Source organism: Cervus elaphus, chromosome 27 (genome assembly GCF_910594005.1).
Source record: "Cervus elaphus chromosome 27, mCerEla1.1, whole genome shotgun sequence".
In the NCBI taxonomy this organism is placed as follows: domain Eukaryota; kingdom Metazoa; phylum Chordata; class Mammalia; order Artiodactyla; family Cervidae; genus Cervus; species Cervus elaphus.
In genome coordinates this window covers 10050881-10072932 of record NC_057841.1, presented here as the reverse complement: position 1 = coordinate 10072932, position 22052 = coordinate 10050881, and the positions used below count along the sequence as shown (strand labels likewise).

General features: G+C 41.9%; 1 protein-coding gene across 6 annotated transcripts in view; it reads right to left on the bottom strand.

Annotated features, from left to right (window-relative positions):
* Positions 1-20693, bottom strand: part of NETO1 (neuropilin and tolloid like 1) — a 116529-nt gene extending 95836 nt beyond the window's left edge. For 5 of the 6 annotated variants that reach the window (XM_043889633.1, XM_043889631.1, XM_043889632.1 and 2 more), the window contains exons 1-4: positions 20378-20547; positions 18326-18379; positions 17951-18088; positions 13392-13640 (exon numbers count right to left, since the gene is read on the bottom strand). In XM_043889633.1, the coding sequence (XP_043745568.1) occupies positions 13392-13640; positions 17951-18088; positions 18326-18379; positions 20378-20405 (469 nt within the window). In that variant the 5' untranslated portion in view covers positions 20406-20547. Of the gene's footprint in view, positions 1-13391; positions 13641-17950; positions 18089-18325; positions 18380-20377 lie in introns of all 6 variants that reach the window. The other variant, XM_043889635.1, reaches the window with a different exon arrangement.
* Positions 20694-22052: the final 1359 nt, after the last annotated feature.

Here is a 22052-nt window from a genome sequence, read left to right as displayed (position 1 = left end):
GCTTTTTATAAATATGTAGGATATGTGTATCAGAATATTTTCCAAACTAACTTCCCCTCTCTTATCCCTACCATCTAAACTGTAGCCAATAGTGAATACCGTTGCTCTTTTACAATGTTACAGCTTGCAACGGCAATCAGCGTAAATTCAATAGAGACAATCAAGCAACAGATAAAGTAGTAAAATAAATATTGTCTGAATTACAGGGAAATAATGAATACAGAAAAGGAACTTTTCTTTCCTCCCTCCCACCCCTGCCCGCTTCATTAAATTAGACCAAATGTGTTTCTTCAAATCTTGAAAGACACCTGAAATTATCCTGATAATTGAGATATTATATTTTCAAAAGTAAGTATAAATAAATGATGTCATTACTAAAAGGAAGAATGGCAAAGCCATAAAGAAAATGAAAATATTACTAAATGATCTGTCACTCAATATGCAGTTTAGCTCATGTCTACTCTTGAACCTTTCAAAACCATCCCAGGGAAGCTCATCTTTTGTAACCTGTCTCATGGAAGTAGTTCTCTCCATAACTCAGGAAAGAGCCCCTAATCATTAGAACCCTCCAAGCATGGGACTACGACCTGGCGTGCGTGCTCAGTCGTGTCTGACTCTTCGCAACCCCGGGACTGTAGCCTGCCAGGCTCCTCTGCTCATGGAATTTTTCAGGCAAGAATACTGACATGGGTTGGTATTTCCTCCTCCAGGGTATCTTCCTGGCCCAGGGATCACATCCATGTCTCCTGTATCTCCTGCCTTGGCAGGTGGATTCTTTACTGCTGGGCCACCTGGAAAGCCCCTAAAATTCACCTACACTCAAAGAAAAACTGATGCCAATTGATTATCAGCTAAGATTGTCCATAAAGAAGAAGCCAAGACCAAACCGAATGTAAAATTCCAAAATATACAATTTCGTGTTCTAATTTACTTAGACAAGAGTATTGGCTCCAACTCATACAATGTTCTATTCTAATTTGTGGATGGCATAATTAGTTGTGCTCAGCCCTCTAATTCAATCACTTCTTCACCTTCCCTAGCTGCTCTTCCTGCTTCAGCTCTGAATTGCTAACAGGCTTGCAATGTGCCCCCAGAGCTATCACACTGGCACTTCCCTTTCGACATCTTTAAAAACAAACACAGCACTTGCTATTGTTTTATTCTCCAACATAAGTTATGACATAATCATCAAATCATTAAGGATGAAAACTTCAGTCATTTCTACTCTTCTTTCTCGACACGCACACCTAATGTGTCACTAAATCTTACTGATGTCAAATTTGTTCTTTCAGTACACTGCCGCACACACTATGCTCATCTTGGCTCTTAACAATTTCTTACCTGCATGATTTTAATTGTTCATCTTTGATTCCTGCATTTCTCTTCTTTCTCTATTCAATCCACCCTCCACATTCTAATAAATCAGAGGCAGGACTACAATAAATGTCTCAAATATTGCAATTCAATTTAAAATACTAGTCTATTTCCCACTTCTCCTAAAATTATATATCATTACCAAGGCATATGAAACATTATTTATCTGAATCAGTCTCATCTCAACTTTTTTCAGAGTCACAAAGCTGCTTTCCAAATGGTCTTGACTGGCACTTCCTTGAGGGTCCAATGACTAAGACTCCATGCTCCCAAAGCAGGGAGCCCAAGTTCAATCCCTGGTCAGGGAACTAGATCCCACATGCTGCAACTGAGAATCCCACATGTAGCAACTAAAACTCCCACATGCCAAATGGTCTTGACTTCCTGCTATATATTTTACCAATTTTTCCTTGCCTGCTATCTCACTCTTTCTACCTTCTTTGGGTACTTAGCTGCATTCATTTCTTTTTTAACTCATGTAGGTGTTCATTCATGTAAATTTCAGTAACTATCAGCTAATGCCAAACACTGAAGAGGCTCTAGAAACTTAAAGATATAAACCAAAGTTCCTTCCTTTTGAGAAGTCTGGTGTCAATGGAGAGAAAGAAAGTTTTTTGTAATGTGCATGATGGAGCTGGCTGGGTGAGCCTGTGAGGACACAGGGTCCATCCTGAGGATGCAGGGAAATGTCACCGAGCGACACGCCTCTTGTCATCAGGCGATGCCCCCACTTACCCTTTAGGGGCCAGCGCTCTGTGCTCTTGCCATGGCACTCACTATAGTGGCATAAACATTCATGCCCTCAAACATAATATTAAACATAAATATTCATGCCCTCAGTTCCTCAAGAGGGGATTCTGCATCTCAGTCATGTTCACATCTCAGTGTTTACTGCACAGTTTGGACCAACTATGGGTCAAAACTCTTCTACTGATGAGTCTAAGAAATAATCAGAGGTTTAGCTGTGATCTCAGGGAATATCACGTCACATGCAACAAAATACGTTCATATTTTGGCTATATTGTTAGTAGCAAAATCCATAAGGATAATGGGCCAGGTGCTGGTCTCATGAGGAAACTGAAAATCTAAGAGATTAAGTAAACTGCTGTTGCCAAAAGTCACATAATAAGGAAGTTTCTTTAGTCAAAACTTAGACAGTCTAGCACTATGGCCCATATTTGACCACATTTAACAAAATACTATGTGTATGTGTACACCTAAATATAATATGAAATCATTAGAAAACCATGAAACTGAGAAAAATAGTTTTATGCAGAAACGAAAAACCCAAGACTCATCCAGGTAAACTGCAACAAAGACCTAGCATAGTGTCGACATTCTCTGAAAGGAACTGAGCATTCCCCTGCACATTTCACAGGAAATACCTAAACAACTCTTTTCACTTAAATATGTACTATAAGTTACGGCCTCAACTTATTTTTTCCTGATGAGGGCAGAGATGTTACACTGAAAATAACTTGAAACTGCTGAGGAATTTTTCTAAAACAAGGGTACCTTTTAGGCATAAAAGAACATGTCATCCATAGATAATGAGAAAACACAACAAATCACATCCTTAGAAGCAATTTGCCTTAAGTTAACAAAAAGCTGGGCTTTACTGTGGATTCCTTTATGATCTAGAATGGAACATATAAGTTGTTAATGGAGGAAAAACTGATACACAACTCAAGTTAGACATGAAAAGTGTAGTCCAAAGAACATACATGCCAACAACTGACATTTGAACAGGAAACTAAATTCCATATTTATTCATAGAATCATTACATTTTTCCTATATCAGGGCTCAAAAACAAGATCTGAATTTTTTTCTAGAAAATGTGGGATCAGACCAAAAAATGGGGCTGGTACAGTGAGGAGGCATAATGAAGAGCCTAGGGACCCAGCAACCTGTGAGTAGAAGGCAGTAAGGAGTTAGCAGAAGCCAGTGGGAGACACACTGCCTGTAGCTGTCAAGGAAAGAGTTATGTGGCCACCACTCAGGTACAGGAAAGAAGGAATGGGGAAGCAGAAGCAAGAGCAAGAACCAAGAGGATAATGAATGGGATGGACAGAAGAAATGATACAAATGATAAAACAGTGCTCAACAAAACATAAGCATGGTTGTATTACTTTTTGATGACAATTTTCTTTGCATTTAAATTTGGGATAAACCATATTTATCCCAAGTATTATTTGAAAATTTAAATAAAATAATGAGACTGCTAATATTATTTGAAAATACTTATTAAAGGAAAGTAATATGCACATGCAAAAGACCTAAGAATAATTTTCTCACCAGTTAACCAATTATCTTCCACAGCAGATCTCTGTAAACCTGACTCATTTTCATGCGGTGGAAACCCTCTATGTCAGACTTCACCTATCATTGCCATGACAACCCTCATCTCTGCTTTCCTAGCTCATTAGCACTGCCACTGACCAGTCTACAAATTCGAGTTTGTTTGCCCGCCAACTCTGCTAAAGGTAATACACTTTCAGACTGCACCAGCAAGCAGAATAGAGTCTGGGAATGTTTTAAGATAATACGGATCTCTGCATCTCATTTCTCTTTGAATCACTTAGAGAAATTCCTTGGAGCTTTGAAGTGCAAATTTCAAAAGGAAAGTTCCAAGGGAATTTTTGGATTCTGATTTGGGTTACGATCAACAGACAACAGAATAGAAGTGACACAGGTACGACTAATACGTCTTTCTGCTTAAAAGTCAAGTTTAGCTCTTCTGTGGCACATGGCTTGCTGATTGTGAATAATCCTTCTGTATCATAATCACTCTGTAATCCTCGTGGTCGTCTGGGTGAAGTGAGGGTGTCTGAAATGAGTTGGAGAGGGAAAATGCCATCAGGATGTACTGAAGCAGAATTTCAAGCAAGTCAGCATAGCTGTGGAATGGTGGGAAGCTAGCCAAGTGAGCAAGCAGCAACAGACAGCATAGCTCTTTTGAAGCAAAGGCATCAGGGAGATATGCCATGGAGAGGCAGAGCCTTAAAGAGTGCCAGGTTCTACAAATAGCTATTATTGCCGCAAACAAAAATGCCACCATCCCATGCACATCTCTGGAAAGGATTGTGAGTTGCTATTTTGTTGGAGTTGCTGCCATATTTATGTATAAAGATGGCATTCACATAAAATCAAATGATATAGAGAGATAGGTACATACATACATACATACATATAGAAATAGAGTATCAACTTTTTGAAGGGGGAAGGGCATCACTCTACTACACAATATCTTACTCTTCTCATAGAATATGGACTCATTGTAGGGAAGACAGGATGTTTTACACACCGTATATCTACAGTATTAGAACAGTAAATCAATAAATATTTGTTGAATAAGTGTAAGTGTCAAATACAAGCGGAGATTAAGTCATTCTGTGAGTTCACTTTGTATAGTTACATGCGCTGTACTTAAGTATCTATAATGGAAGACAAATTATAAAATAGAAAGACATTTTTAGTCAACAAAATAATAGTGTGGGTGTTTTCCTGATAACTCTTAGATTGATTCTGCACATAAATAAATAATAAGAAGTATTAAACTATAGGCAAATTGTGAAAATTTTTTGAAAATAAAAAAACTTAAGACTATAATGTTTTCTTAGTCAAAACATATAGATATAGAATGTTATAATCTGAAAAGCATACTTCTTGAATATGCTATAAGTTAAATGTTAGCATTTGCTAGGAGATTTTACCAAAAAGCCTGGTAACTATGGACACTTAGAAAAAAACATAAGAATGCAAAATGGAGATAAAACATATGCTTTTTTTTGTTGTTCTTTTATTTTATTTCTTGGATGTTTCTCTGACTCAAATGATACCATTTTAGGACAATTTTAGTGGAAGGTGGATGGTGGTCTTTGGATGCTGGGACATCCAAAGGTGTGATTGGGTCCAGAGGTGATGGGTTCAGAGCTGATGTTGTGATTGATCAATGCATGATCCTAGCTAGTCCATAAGACGCCTTTGTGGACATTAGTAAACAGCACCCGTTTCCGGATATGGGTCTCTCAGGGCACCTGAGCGGGAACAGAATCAGCTCCCCTTCCCTCAGCCTAGGGGCCTGACCATCACAGCTGTGCAGAGCAGCCCTGAGAGAGAGAAGCTGCTGGTGACTGCCAGCAAGTCGTCTCTGAGACACATGTGTTAGGAAGAAGGAATCACTGCAGGAGAAAGAAATTCAAGGTTTTTCCTTGAGTATTTAGCACATCAGGCACAGGTTCCAAGTCATGAGAGTGCTTTACACATACCTAACTGGCCAGGTCAGTGACAGGAGACGTTTGAGAAGAACAGGACGTGAGTCACACACTTCCGGCTGGGGGGCGGGGGCTGAAAAGGCAGGTGTTTATAACAGAGGTAGAGGGAAGGAAGACAAATCACTGCCTTCTTCATCACTGTCAGCTGAAAGGCATTTCAGGCAACATGGGGAAAGTGAATTTTAAAATCCATAACCAGTAATGGTGAAATGTGGGTGATACAGTTTTATCCCTTAATTAAATTTCTTAATATAACTAAACTGAAAGCATTACAATATGTGATGTAATTAAAGTCATGATCTCTACCTTTGTGAAAGGTGTATCAGCCCAGGGGTTATGTAACTGATGAACAAGCAGTCACGTAACTTCTACACAGAGCTCACGAACCTGGGCAACACCTTTTCTCTAGATCACTGGCTTCTTTATCTTTAAAATAAAAAGGCTGAATGAGATGAACTTCAAGGTCTCCTTCAGATCTACAGAAAACACATGCCTACAATGTAAATATACCTGAGACTCCACATGGACCAGTCTCAAATGTACCATATTCAAAAACATGCAGTCCAACAATTAATTATTAAAACACACACACACACACACACCCCTAAACACTTTTCTCTACCTTTCCAGGAAAGAGCAAGATGAGGAAAGGTATTCTGTCTGTATAGGAAACTTCTTTAAAAATCTTTCTTCTCTTCTGCTACAGCTTTCAATATTCTCTGTACAGATGGGAGCTAATCCTGGAAATTCTCTCCCACTCTCAACTTCTCTCCTGAACACCCACCTAGACCAAACAGCCTCTCTCCCTCTCTCTCTCTACTTATTCCCCAACCTTCCCCTTGAGCCCTCTTTTATACACATCAGATCAACCAAATCACAGGCTGGTGGGATGAGAGTTGAGACACAGAGAAACTGCCCTTACATGAATATCTTTGGTAATTATTACATGTCCCTACTGTGACTCTCAAGTTTTCAGTTTCATTTCTTGAAAAATAAAAGCCTCGAGAAGAAATGAAATTTTGTTTCATACGTTTTCCATTTGACAGTATTTGTTGGGGCTGAAATTAGAATACTGGGAGCCTACAGTGTAAAGATAATAGAAAGACAACATAATGCCATCTGACCTAAACTTGTTCAATCTTTTATTTCTAGGTGAAAAAAATAATCAGATAAAGTCCTTGTCCTTGTTTTAACATTAACCTGTAAACTCTTTTATTCTTTCATCTTTTAGTATAAAATGCAAATTAAAGTTTAGTTACTGAAAAACTGGTACAGATAGATGAAATATAGCTTTTCTTTCTTACCACCAAAGCATATATCTAAACTCTGATTATCTAGACAAGAAAAATTAGGAATTTTCAACATGTTTTAATATTCACACATTTCAGATAGAAAAAGCACTGCAATGGATAATTAAAGTAACACTGAGTCTATGACAGTATTTTACCTAATTAATATATATCATTTAATATGCACAGAAATCTTTTTTAAACATTCAATTTAAATCACTGTGCTGCAGTGTATCTCTTCCATTGCCTTTGGATTCAATCAGTATGGAGTTTTCCAAGGAGTCTAGGAATTGTGCAGAATGTTCCTAAAACACTTTAAGCTGCTCAGATGAAACTTGTTATTTCATATCAGATGAAATGTAATACAAAGTATCCTGATAATTTCAATAAATTGACAACGCCACTCATCTCATGACAACACCTGACATCACTTACTTGATACTTTGAGGCATAATCCTTAAACTAAACTTCTCCAATAGGATATTTGTAACTTTGATACAAACAACAACTTCAGGAAAATATCATCAAAAGAGGAAGATTCCAAAAACATTACATTCTATGTCTGGAAAGATGAGAATAAAAAGCTGGCTGAAAACTCAACATTCATAAAAAGAAGACCATGGCATCCAGTCCCATCACTTCATGGCAAATAGATGGGGAAACAGTGGAAACAGTGACAGACTTTATGTTCTTGGGCTCCAAAAGCACTGCAGGTGGTGACTGCAGCCAATGAAATTAAGATGCTTGCTCCTTGGAAGAAAAGCTATGACCAACCTAGACAGCATATTAAAAAGCAGAGACATTACATTACCAACAAAAGGTCCATCTAGTCAAAGCTATGGTATTTCTGGTAGTCACGTATGGATGTGACAGTTGGACTATAAAGAAAGCTGAGCACTGAAGAATTGATGCTTTTGAACTGTGGTGTTGGAGGAGACTCTTGAGAGTCCCTTGGACAACAATAAGATCAAACCAGTCAATCCTAAAGGAAATCAGTCCTAAATATTCACTGGAAGGACTGATGGTGAAGCTGAAGCTCCAATACTTTGCCCACTTGATGTGAAGAACTGACTCACTGGAAAAGATCCTGATGCTGGGAAGGATTGAGGGTAGGGAGAGAAGGGGATGATCAAGGATGAGATGGTCAGATGGCATCAGTGACTGGATAAACATGAGTTTGAGCAAGCTCCAGGAGTTGGTGATGGACTGGGAAGCCTGGTGTGCTGCAGTCCCTGTGGCTGCAAAGAGTCAGATAAGACTGAGTGACTGAACTGAACTGAAAGAGGAGAAAGTCTCCCCATTAGGAAGGAAAGCACAAGACTAATTGGGCTTCCCTGGTGGCTCAGCTGATAAAGAATACGCCTGCAATGCAGAAGATGGGGTTTGATCCCTGGGATGGGGAGATCCCCTGGAGAAGGGATTGACTTCCTACTCCAGTATTCTTTCCCAGAGAATCCCATGAACAGAGGAGCCTGACCGGCCACAGTCCATGAGGTCACAAAAGATTTGGACTCCACTTTAGAGACTAAAGAACAACAAGAAGAGATATTTGTTCCTAAAGAGATTGAAAGGGTTACATTCCCCAAGAGTAGAATATCTGGGATGTTCTTCTTTCTTAATATCACACAGAGTCCCTGATAATGCCTCTGAACTGGTGGAACAGCACATATGGTTATATATTTTCTCTTTAGTTTATATTTTCAAGTGGCAAAGAAAATTGAGGCCTAGGGAAGCTGGCTGCAGGGGGAGTTATTCTCTACTTGAAAGGCATTTTCTGTTTAAGTAAAAAAAATGTGGGTTGTGGAGAAGTGGTATCCACTCTTCTAAAAATTCATTTTTATTTAAAAATACATTTTAAATTTGAATAAAATTCATTTTAAAATGACCAACTATGGTATGTTCCCTTTTTGATTCATCTTCAATTTTATTTACATAAGTGATATCAAAAATAATATAGTATCCTTTGCAAAAATTAAAAAATAACTGGTAATACTGATAAATTTTCACTATATGTCTATCTTGGTTTCTTCAATTCCTTCTCAACCATCCTACTCTCAAAATCATCTAAGGTAATCATCGTTACAAGTTTGGTGAATATTGTCCCAGTATTCTTAAAGTAATTTTATTATATTTTCTCATGTGAGAAAATATTTCCCAATAAATGTTATTAAGATGAGAAAACCTTATTAAGATGAGAAAATAATGTCAGTCTACTGCAATGAACACTTTTATATGTTTTCTTTTTCAATTATCTGTGGGTTATCAAATTTTCCATCATGTATCTTGTAACATCCTCAGTAACTCTGAATTCATTTCTCGTCTCAGGAGTGGGAGAGTGTACGTCACAACACAACTGTGATTACACCGGAAGAAGAGAGATTTTCCCAAGAGGGATCATCCCGGAACCTCCCCCCAAGGCGCTGGGGACCTCAGCCCTGCTTTTCAGACCTCACCCCGTCCTTCATTTCCGCAGACCTCAGAGTTTGACTGGCTGAGTTTTCTCTGACTGTCACTCAATCTCACAATCCTTCTCGTGCATGCTAGACTGTAATCCTAGGTGATTCATCATTGCACTGTGTAAAGGTACAGCATCCAGAAATAGTCACAGTCCATAAAATAAAAACTGCAGAGTCATCAGAATGTGTCAGAAGATGGGAAATCCCTGTAAGAGTGAATTGGTGGCATCTTCTCTGGCTCTGCTTCTCACCCTCCAGGTCCACACATGACCTCCATCCACCACTGTCTACCACCAGGTCACAAGTGGCTCCCAGGAACACAGGAGCCAGGGATTAAAGGGCTATGTTTAAAGGCGACTAGGAAAGACAGTCAAAGACACTCAGATATTAAGAGACAAAAACAAGTTTTGAGATAAGAGTTGACACAAATTAGTGTCCTGGTCAGGCAAGACCACAGCTCAAGACTGGACAGAGGAAATGACCCATGGCAGTTTGAAACCTACATGTGCAGATGTGAGAGTTGGACAATAAAGGAGGCTGAGTGCCAAAGAACTGATGCTTTCAAATTGTGGTGCTAGAGAAGACTCTTAGAGTCTTCTCTAAGGAGATGAAACCAGTCAGTCCTAAAGGAAATCAACCCTGAATATTCATTGGAAGGACTGATACTGAAGCTGAAGCTCCAATACTTTGGCCACCTGATGCAGAGAGCTGATTCACTGGGAAAACCCTGATGCTGAGAAAGATTTAGGGCAGGAGGAGAAGGGGGCAACAGAGGATGAGATGGTTGGATGGCATCACCAACTCAATGAACATGATTCTGAGCAAACTCTGGGAGATGGTGGAGACAGAGGAGCCTGGTGTGCTACAGCCCATGGGGTTGCAAAGAGCTGGACACAACTGAACAACAACAAAAAGTCTTAAACCTAAATCATCACTGGGAAAAAAAATGATCCATTTTTATAGGGATGAATCATCATGTACCTTAGCTGGATGCAAGTTACAAAGTTAAGCTTCAATATTTGGATTTCATACTCACTGCGTAATCTTCTGATTATAATCTGGATGTCCATGCATGATTGCTTAAAAGAAACACTGAGTTGAGTGAGTCTAAGAACTCTTAACTGAAAACGTATATATGTTTTTATATGTGTGCATATATGTATGTGTATAGATGTTTACATGTATATGTGTATAAGTCTTTTTAGCTTGGTCAATGGAACTCATTACTAAGAGTGGGTAAATTTTCATGTGCCCACCTCAAGTTTCTGAGACTATAAATTAAGATCCAGATTCCAGATTGCGATAAATTTTCAAAAATAATTGGTCTTCTCACTGCTGTTTCTGCTCTAATGTATTTTATGACTGCTATCAGAAATAACTATAACCCTTCTGTAGAGACTTAGACCCACTAAAACAAACCCAGTAAGGAAAAGTGACATCAGGAAGGTATTAGTTTTGCACATCCACCCCCCCCCAAAGTCAGGGAAACAGCAGCTGTAATTTAAAAACAGTGTGGGACACCTGGTCTCCCAATAAACTATGCCAAGCCTCCTTTACTTCTAAAGAACACACGGTCAAATTAATAAAATAAGAGCTATCAATAGTTGAGATCTTTTAGGAAGTGAAAAATCCATAAATATGCATTGGTCAGTAATCAAACAATCTTCAAACAAATCTTTTGAAATAATATTATTTCTATTTTTATTCTGCAAATAAAAATATTGAGGCATAGAACATTAAGAATCATGTCCAAAATTTATAGCAAGCAAGAATAAGACAGTCAGAACTGGAAGCCTAATCTGCTTCTAAAACCAGTGTCCCTCACGGCCATGCTGGAGGCCAGCAGAGAAGATCCCCTTGCAGGGGGCATCCCATTTGGGGGCCCTCGGAATGTCAGCACTGCTTTATCACTTAAATGATAAAGTGAACTTGAAGAACTCTGCTCAACTTCCACAAATCACCACTGGAAGCACACTAGCGAACAAAAATAAAGCCCAAATTAAAGTGAAGTCTCTGCGACTCCCTGCTCTCCATATGTTGCATGTTCCATGGTCGCTCAGTCATGGCTGACTCTTTGCAGCCTCATGGACTGTAGCCCGCCAGGCTCCTCTGTCCACAGACAAATTATCACGAATCTCTGCCTCCTTCATCAACTAAGTGGCCTCCTCAATACTGTCTCTTTATAGACTGAGTTGTGGATTACGGCGCACTCAGGCAATGGCCTCGGGCCATGGATGTCAGCTTCGCAGACTGGGGTTTTGACACATCTCTTCTTAAGGTCCTACATTTCCCTCAGATGCCAGGAGTAGGCTTCCTGCTACACTTGAGTTTGTCCGCGTGACTAGAGACGCTTAAGTCTATCCTTAATGTATTCTTCATTTCATGAACCACCTCCCTACATTCCGTTCTGACTCAGGTGCTCTTGGTAATAAAATCTCCTTCTACAGGTGAAGTAGCATGACTCTAAAAAAACGAGGAGCAAAGAACAGCACTCGAGAACCAAGAAGGTTCTGAAAATCAAGGGCAGCAGATTGAGCGTCACCATTTATGCATCTCAAGTAGAGCTAGAATCTGGATCACCTTGCTTAAGCTGATGAAGTTGATGAAGTTGACTCTACATTTCTAATGAGACTACAATTTTATATCCCCACATAAAATCATGTTTCCATGATTGCCAATCTCAGGATGAAATTGGAACTTACGAAAGCCTAGACATGCCATTGTCTTTCGATTCTGGTTATACTCCAAATTAGTGGTCAAGAAGAAAATATGTATTTCCATTAAAAACTCCAGCACCAATTAAGCAATCACAATGTTTATACGTTTTCAGAACACATCAAGTTTGATTGCCACATATGAAATATCCATGACTTCTGTTAACAATCCAATATTAGCAAAGCATAACAAAAACCACAATCTAGTAATGTTTAAGATTAACACATATGCCAGAGTTAATATCTCACTTATTTTATTATATTATTTGTCTATAGTATCATAATAAAAGTCATCGTTAATCGCATATTAACTATTTAAAATATTTTAGTGTTTGAATGGAGCATCACAGCCCTACTCTGATGTCACCTCTGTAACGTGGGATAGAAACTTGAATAAAGTTTACATACACTCCAATTTAATTTACTGCGTGTTACAACCTGAGTAAAGTGATACACACCAACTTTAAAAAAATATGTAATTATAAGTAAATAATGTACTTTATGTAATTTGAGTCATCTTTCTATTAAAAAAAATGACCTCATCAAATCTCAAATTGCTGCAGCCTGATGTTCACACAGTTTAAAAATGTGGTAACAATTTTCATTGTAACAAACGGTAACTCATCATAAAGTGAGCCAGTCAACATCACAGGCCTTTTTTTAATATTAACAGTTTAAAAGGAAAATTGACATAGAACGGATAATTATATAATAACAGATAATGTGTGCCAGGCCTTGCAAATGAGTACTGGGCTGCTAGGGGGCTCACTTTTCCTTTCATCACAACTCTTAGGGATTTGCATTTCTAAAAAAGAGATTAGATGGCTTTATCCTAAGATCCATTTGCTTTAAAAATGATAATTTTCAGAACAAATGAATATTTTATTCAATTTCTCCAAAGATCATTTTGATGGATACATTTTGCAATATTGCAATTGCCTTTCAAGTTTATTGGGATTCAAAGTATAATTAGTTTCTCTATTACAGACTGCCTCTTGAATTACATGTTTCAGCGTAATGGAAGTCCAACTAATTAACTGTGTTGCTGATGACCATGTAAACCCGAGTCACTATGCTTTACCTCTAGAGTAGGCTAAATTTTAAGGAAAAATAATTTCCCTTTCAGAATTTACAATATGAAGAGAGAGAGCACTGTAGGTTTGGTTCCAAATAGAACTGGGAAACTTTAGAAATGATAAAGTTGTCTTACAGAAGTTCTTATACTATGACAGAAAGAGAACTAAGGAAGAAAGCAGAGACAGGAAAAACAAGCCCCCACTTACCAGGTGTGAAATTGTACCGGGCTGAAAATCCCATAGATTCCAGCTCTCCATCAGCAAAAAATTTAATCCATAGAAATCTTCCACTGGATTTTATTACAGGTGGATTTTGTTGTCCACAAAAACGTCCAATTATTGGAGAAAATCCAAAAGGTCCATCTCGAACTTCAATATGATCAAATTTACACTCCCAAGATGGTTCAATAGAGTACTTTTCATCAAAGTAAAGTTCAATGCACTGTCTTGGGGCAGCTAAAAAAAAAGTAAGAAAGATTATGTCTAGAAGGTCCTTTTTAAATCTGTAGTTTGACTTTTCTGATTCTACTTAAGATTTCATCTTGTATAATAACTTCTATCCAACTTTGACTGTGACATACATAGAAACATGAAGGAAGTTTGTTTCATTTAGCAGTCTAAGGGATAAAATTTCTGTAAGAATGTCTAAGGAATGAGTCTTAAAACTGATGAGGTTGCCCCAAATATTATTCTGATATAAAAAGACCATTTCAATATCTAACACAATGAACAAGTCACGGTATTTTTGTGAGAGGCTCCTAACTCAGGTTTAAAGAGTGGAGAGGCATCTTTCTGTTACTTCTCCTGTATCTTCAGGAGAAGCCAGTTTTAAGGTCAGGCACCACTTGAGATCTGCTTCGTAGATCTTGAGTTCTACAACCATTCAAGTAGTCCCAATCAGATGTCTTGGTTAGAGCGAACTGTGTGCAGAGGAATATGAAGAGTAACTCTTCTAGAACACAGCCTTATCCTGTCATTCTCAGGGTTAAACTCATTCAGAGACCATCAGCTAAAGGAAACAATCAACACGATGACACACAGGTTTCTTCGAAGTCTCCTACAGCTCACTCCAGCAGGGTCTTTCCAGCTCACAAACAGCCCAAGCTCAGGCCATCCCAGGCGTTCATGTTTTCTAAGACAGCATGCCCTTTCAAGCGTTCATGTGTTTTCCCACTTTTGGGACTACCTGTATACTTCCAATCCAACTCCTGTTTATGTGAGGAAATCTTGCTTAAAAAACAAACAACAACAAAAAACAATCCACACACACCCAAAGAAAACACCTCCTCTCTAAATTTAAATACACAAACTGTATCTGTCTACCTTCTTCCTTCGGGCTTCCCTCATAGCTCTGTTGGTAAGGAATCCGCCGGCAGTGCAGGAGACCCAGGTTCGATTCCTGGGTTGGTAGGATTCTCTGGAGAAGGAAATGGTACCCCACTCCAGTATTCTTGCCTGGAGAATCTCATGGACAGAGGAGCCTGGCAGACTACACACCATGGGGTCTCAAGAGTGGGACCTGACTTAGTGACTAAACCACCACCAACCACCTTCTTCCTTCAGCACTCAAGCACAGTACTTGTCCTTGAGGGTACGTCAAAAAAAGAAAACTTTGTTGGGTGAATTGCAGTAAATGAGCTTATCTTTATAAATGTGCTTACAGCTCTCATCACAGAAGAGCAAGATCAGGTGAGTAGCTCTGTAAACCTCTGCATGGATGCATCTGCTGAAGCCTTTCCACTCTTGCCTTGTCATGGCCAAAACAGTTCAAACCTCTGGCATTCTAGACTGATACTCAGTCAGGGTACCCCCAGTATAGCCATTTCAGCTGCTGAAGTATCCAGACTTTTATCCTAGTTAGCAAACAGCTGTCTTGAATCCTTTGAGTGCTTTCCAGCCTCCTGACCCTCTCCAAAGACCAACCCCTCCGTGAAAGTTAAGACCTGGCACAAGAGGGTCCACTGCCCGTGTGATCAGCAATCATTCCGAATGACTACTGTTCCCTCCACAGCAGTTCTTAAATATATACTGAATATCACACTTGAGTGGCTTTAAAACTAAAGCCTTCGGTATACACTTGCATTTAAAATTAAGGCATGGGTATCAAAATGTATATAGAACTGAGATACATAATCACCTGAAAATTAGAGACTTCCTTTTATAACCCAGATACTCCCTGGCTTTTCCTTCATAGTCCACATTGCCTTTCTCTTTACTCTGCCCTCCCTTGCATATTAGTTTACAAAAATCTATTCTATGTATTTCTTATCTCCTCTCTTTCCAGACCAATGTACTGGATGCCGTGCACATCCCATAGGAGGGAGATTATAATACAATAATATTTGCAGCTCCATCCAAGACCAATTAAATCAGAAAATCTGGAGGCTGACCCAGGCATCTGTGTTTTTTAAGAGTTAAAATGCTATGAATGCCCTTTGGATAGTGGTACTCATATTAACAGTCTCAATAGCAATCTCTGTATTTATCACCTGTAAACATATATTTTCATGCCAGGACTATCCACTGAACTAAAGATCCACATGCAATTTCTTCATGAGACATTCTCCATAAACATGAAATTGAAGACATGGCTTTCCCTTTAATGCCCCTTTTTCCACCCCTATTCCTTACCTGGCATAACAATTGCATCTAACATGTCACCAAGCCAGAACCCATAGAATAGTCCCAGGATGGCCTACTCTCCCTTCCCTATATCCAGTCACTCAAGATTCAGTTTCCCAAATACCTTTCATTGTTTATTGTTTTCCCATCAATGTCACTTCTGTTTCCCTGTGGTTTACCTGGTCTTTCACAACAGTTTCTTCTTTCAGTTCTTTTTTTCCAGTTACTTCATCAAAATCTCAGCTTACTATTTCTCTCCTGAGATTATTTCAGTGGCACCCCACTGTCTACAATATCAAGTCCAAACTGGCCTGGGTGGCAGACGGATACCAAGTTCTCCTTTATCTGAGACCACATGCATTCCAGCCTCTTCACTTGTCCCTGTCCTCACCCGCTGCAAAAGCCCTCTACATGTGGTTAACCAACCACACCATATCTCTGAACCTCTGCACATGCTATTTTACACAGAGAATGACTGTGTCCTGAATGGTCTTTAAAACGGAACGCAAGCATCTCTTTCTCCTTATAGCCTTGTCTTTCTCCCTGTTCCGAACACTGCTCATCTCAGAGCCACTTCAGACTGTTTACTGGAAAAGAGCATAGTCCCCAGACCACACTGTAGGTTCCATAAGGCAAGGACCATGTCAATTTTGTTCAATACTCTCTAAACTGTACTAACAAGAGTGGTTCAGTAAGTATTTGTGAAATGTATGAATGAAAAAAGGGCTAGTATGAAGTATTTCAAGAAGAGTTCACAGTGATAGGAGGTTCTCTTTATTTCCCAACTTCAAGTTTTGTCCTTGACGTGAAAGACTTATCAAATTAACATGTGCCTTGCTTATAAGTAAACAGTGAGCATAAATACCTTTTATGGTTAACTCTGGTAAGGTAACTGTGTGTGTGTGTGTGTGTATGTGTGGTAGGGGGTGCACAGGTGTTTGGGAAGTTGCAAGTTTGGGGCCATTAGGTACTAACACATAATATTGAAAACTTCTATCACTAAATGAAATGTTCATATATTAAAAAAAAATTTTCCTTAATAGAGAGGTGTCTACAAGGGTAATGGAAATGGAAAATGTTCAAAGAGAAGTGAATCCCTTTTTCAGCACTTTTTATCCTTCGAGCTGGGAAAAAAATTAATGAAAAGAAGCATCATCATTTGGAATGCTGACTTTGGCATAAAAGTATGAAAATGTCACTTTTGAGCACAAACTAAGGCTCAGAGTAATATTCAGATTGATGTTTGGAAAATATGATCATGAATTTTTAAAAAATTAATTGGAGGATAATTGCTTTACAATGTTGTGTTCTGCCTTACAACAATGCAAATCAACCACAGGTATACATATATCTCCTCTCTCTTGACCCTCCCTCCCACCCTCCATGATTACATTTATTTCTGACATGAATACGTTTTGGGTACTTCATATTATTTAACAGAAAAATAACAAAAGAATAGATTTTCTACTAATTATTTAACCAATAAAAGATGAGCTACCAAAATTGTTACACATTTGGTAATATTATGCCAATCATACATCCATTCCATTAATTTAGAACTCCACATCAATGAAATCAACAGCAAAATAAACTAAGTTGTTGATTTCTTTTTATTTTCCAGAATTTACCTGTTTATAAGTCTTTACTAATCATTTCAATAATTAGCTCGATCCCACATTTGACAGTTGCTGGATTCACTCAAGAGACATTTTTTTGTGTAGGGTATCCAGAACCAATTTTTGTAATGTCTCTATGTATACTGGGCTTCCCCAGTGGCTAAGTGGTAAAGAATCCTGCCTGCCAACACAAGAGACACAGGTTCGATCCCTAGACATGTGAAGATCCCCTAGAGGAGGAAATGGCAGCCCACCCCAGGATTCTTGCCTGGGAAATCCCATGGACAGAGGGGCCCAGTGGGCTACAGTCCATGGGGTTGCCAAGATTCGGACACAACTTAGTAACTAAACAACAACAACAAAGACTTTACTCATCATTTCAATAATTAGCTTGATTCCAGATTTTATGGCTATTGGCTTCACTCAGAGATATTGACATGTGCGGTCTCCAGAAGCAATCTCTGTAATGTCTATATGCACATTGTCCATCCCAAGCTCAGGGACGGCCAGCCGACTTGGCTCCCTCACCTTCTATGATGTAGATGCATTCCCGGTCAGGGGGGTACTTGCTAGGATAGTTCGGGGAAGTGAAGATACCTCCCTCTGCATGTTTTGTCCAAGTTCCACACTGCACAGACTTCTGTGTTTCTGAGGTGGTTTGCTTTTCTGCAAAATAAAATTTTTTTAAGCCCCATTATCCAATTTTCTATACAACTAAAAATAGAGAGGACATTCTTACAATATCCATTAGTAAATTAACTTCTAAATGCTGTCTTAGTCAAAACCAATCAATTATACACACTATAAAATGCTCAGATATTCTGGAATATGAAGAATATGGAGAATACAGGAAAATGCAAGTGAGCAGAGGCCTCCCACTTGAATTTTTCCAAAGAAACACACCTGTTCCTTTCTTGGTTGCTCCAGACAAATGGAGGATGATTAAACTTGCTACAACTGAAACAAAACAGAAAAATTGGGAAGATTAATGTACACTGAAATGACCAAATTCTATTAATATAACAGTTTAAAGATAAAATGATATCAGAGAAGATTATTACTGTCAACCCCTCTCAGATAACTAAGAACTTGCAAAAACTGATTCAAAATGTACAAATCAGAAGAATTTAGGAATCTCCTCAGGAAGTAAAGCCAGTTAAGAATGGTTGAGACTCAAGCTCCTAAGGCAAATTCAGACTTTGAGACTAAGAGTCAACATTGTCACCTACTAATGTCACATCACAGTGGGCTTTCAGGAGTGTGGCCTGGCTGCCCCTTGTAAACGACTTTGCCAGCTTCTCACAAAGAAGACAGAGGGTCAGGAGGTCAAAGGATGAAAAAGAAAAGTATTTTCATCAACAATGTTACTCTATTTTAGGAAACAAGTATTTCACCAAATCCTATGGCAGGCGGGGGAGAGGAACAAGGGAAGAACAGCCTAATGTGAACTAAAGGCATAAGCAGCATAATAAAAACATTTCTTTTACAAAACTGACCTACCAAGTAACCCCAGTCCTCAGCATGCTTAGGCTGGGAAATGAATCTCTCCTAACCTTAACTTTGATGGAATCGTTTGTATCATCCAGGAATATTTTATAATTTTGAGAAAGGTTTTTTCTATAAACATTTTATTAAGGCAGATATTCAATATCTGAAAAAGACTCTGATCTAAAACTTAACAGTAAATCTACAAAGACCATTAAAACGCATCTTGTTTTACTTCCACATCCTTGACTGACTTAATATTTTGACAAAGTCTAAAACTGAGATAAGTATTAAAGTAACCTAGTCTTCATAATTTCTGATTTTGCCTTCTGTATTTCTTTCATCGTTTATTTTCCTGTCAATTATCTACAAGCTCTCAGTTTCATTAGATGTATAATCATAAGTCCACTTAAAATGCTTTTAGATAAGGGCAGGTATAATCCACAATGACTTCCTAAACAAAAGTTCAGGACAGGATCTTAAAAACGCATCCATGAAGACTGTTCCAGGAAAAGTATATGTGAGCCCTGACATTAGTGTTCGAGAAAGGATGTCAATTATTTTACTTGTACCCTAACCTGGTCTTCTGCTTTCAGATTAAAACACTGGTTGTTATTGTCTGTGTTCAGGTAGAAAAAAAGTCTTACTTTTAACTTGCCATGTCCACGCACACACACACACGTTTACAGCCAGCAACGCCAAGCTGCTGGTTTGGGGTCCCTACTGGGATGGAACCGCACTGTGGAATGTGTCCTGTGATGAACACGCCGGTCTCCTGACTGCGCGGCCCCGGCAGCCTCACCCTCCCTCTATCCCGTGAGATTCCCACCACGGCTCTTATCCTGAATTTTACTCGATGACTTCTAACGCTATTTGCCTCCATTCCTCGCCCTCCCCTGGACCGCACGCGAACCGCACACTCGTGAAGCGACACTCGCGGTCTGTCTCCGGAAGAGTTGAGGCTGGCCCTCGCGCCGCCCTCGAGCGTGGCGTTCAGGTGGTTCACACTCTACCCACCGGAGGGGCGACACGGGCCCGCTGGGCTCCAGAAGCCCCTGAAAGGACCGTTCCTTCTCCTCCCCGGAGCTGTCGGACCCGCGACAGCTGGAGCTCTCTCCCCCCTTCCACTTGCGACCTCCGTGGGACCCGCTGCCAGTCCTCGGCCGCACGTGCGCGTCCCCACCGGGCGCTCGGCACCCTCCACCCCCCGACGCCCCGGCGCACCGCAGGGCTGTTTTTCTCGGCCAACTCTCAGCCCCAGGGACCACCGCCGCGCGCCGCCCCCACGCCGGGTCGAGGATGCTGCAATACAGAAAGTTTACATCTGCCCCAGACTCGCGGGGACTGCGGGGTCCGGCGAGGGCGCGGCGGGGGCCAGGTTCTCCCTGCGCGCTCGGCCACGAGGGGAGGGAGGCGGGGAGGAGGGTCCCCGGGGCGGCCCGGCGCGGCGCGGCGGGAAGAGGTACTCACTGTGAAACAAACTGCGTCCATAGATCATGTCTGTTCCTTACACCAGAGGCTCCAGGCTCCACTAATTCCATTTAGAGACGGGAAGACTTCCAGTGGTCAGGGAGAGGACGGAGTCGAGAGAGGGTTTAGAGGTGCAAACCGGGAACAGAGGAAGAGCGGGGGGGAGAGAGGGCGGGGGAAAGCCAGCGATCCGAGCCCACTCAGCAGCAAGATCCGAGTCCGCGCGTCCTCCGCCCCGGGCTCGCGCTCGCAGCCGCTCGCTCTCTCACCGCCGCGAAGCCGGCAGCATCCCGGCCGTGACGCTCGCCTCACGCCCGGGCGCCGGGCGCCTCCATCCGCGCCGCCGGCGGCTGCTCCCGCCCCCTCTGCATCACCGCCGCCGCCGCCGCGGCTGGCAGGAGGGCGCGCGGGCGGCGGCGGGCGCGGGGCGAGCCCTGGGGCGCTCCAGCCGGGGCCGGGCAGGGGCTGGGGCCGAGCGGCGCGGCGAGGCGGGGGCCGGTGCCGACCGACGGCAGCGACGGAGCGCGCGGCGGCGGCGGCGGCGGCGGCGGCGGGGGCTCGCTCAGTCCCCGGTTTCATACACCACGAGCAGCAGGTCGGAGCAGCCCTCCTCGGTCCAGCCCTTGGGGATCGTCCGCTGAGGCATTGAAGACAGGAGGAGGAAGGGGTCCGTCATCGGCTCGCCGGGCTCCGCGCCACCTCTGCGATCTTGAGGAGAGAGGAACGGGTGGGTGGGCGTCTGGGAGGAGGGCTGCGGGGTGGTGGCGGGGAGACCGGGGTGGCGGGGGGTGGGGAGGGGGGAGGCGGGGACGGGAACGGGGCGGGGAGGGAGCGGGAAGATGGCAGAGTTACCAAGTGGGCGCCTGAGTCATAGCCCGGGGCGGTGTGACCCTCCGGGAAGCCCGCGGCCCGCGTGCAGCCGCGCAGCTCCGCTCGGCCGGCGCCCCCGGGGCTGGTGCGCGGCCGAATGGGGCGGCGGCGGCGGCGGCTGCAAGGACATCACACCCGCTCGGATCCTGGGGGTGGGGCGAGGGGGAGAGGGGCGAGGACCAGGCTGGGAGCCGTCACTCCGCCAGCCCGGGCCGAGAGGGCCGGAGGGCGCCGGGCAAATCCGGAACTGGAGCCTCGTGCCGGCTAAAAAGGCGAGGGAGGAGGAGGGGCCAGCAAGTGAAAATCCCTCTCGGGGTTCACATGTTCACTTTTGAAAAACGCCTAGAAACTGCGATCGAGCTGTTCCCCGCGCCCCGCAGTCCATCTGGCTAGAGGAAGTGGGTCCAGTCTCCCTTCGGGGGTGACGACTTAGCCGTATACTCCGGGCTCAGGCTGCGAGACCAGGCAGGGGCGCGCCGGAGGCGAAGGCAACATTAAAAGTTTCGCGTTTTATCGCCTGGCCTGACGCGGAGGTCGCCCCAGACAAACCGCTCGGGCAGAGGCACGGGCTTCTAGCGCATTTCCTTCGCCCTCCCCAAGATATTTTAAAAAACCCCCAAGGCAAACACCGATCACCTCCCACCCCACCCCAATAAGGACAGACGCGCGCGCGGGCGCAGCGTGTTAAACTCGGAGAGGGGAGGGGGAAAAAAAGAGTTGCTGGGGAAACAACCCCGGGAAAAAAAAACAAACCCATCTTCTAAAATGAGAATAAATGAATATGGAGAACCGTTAAACGCGAGGT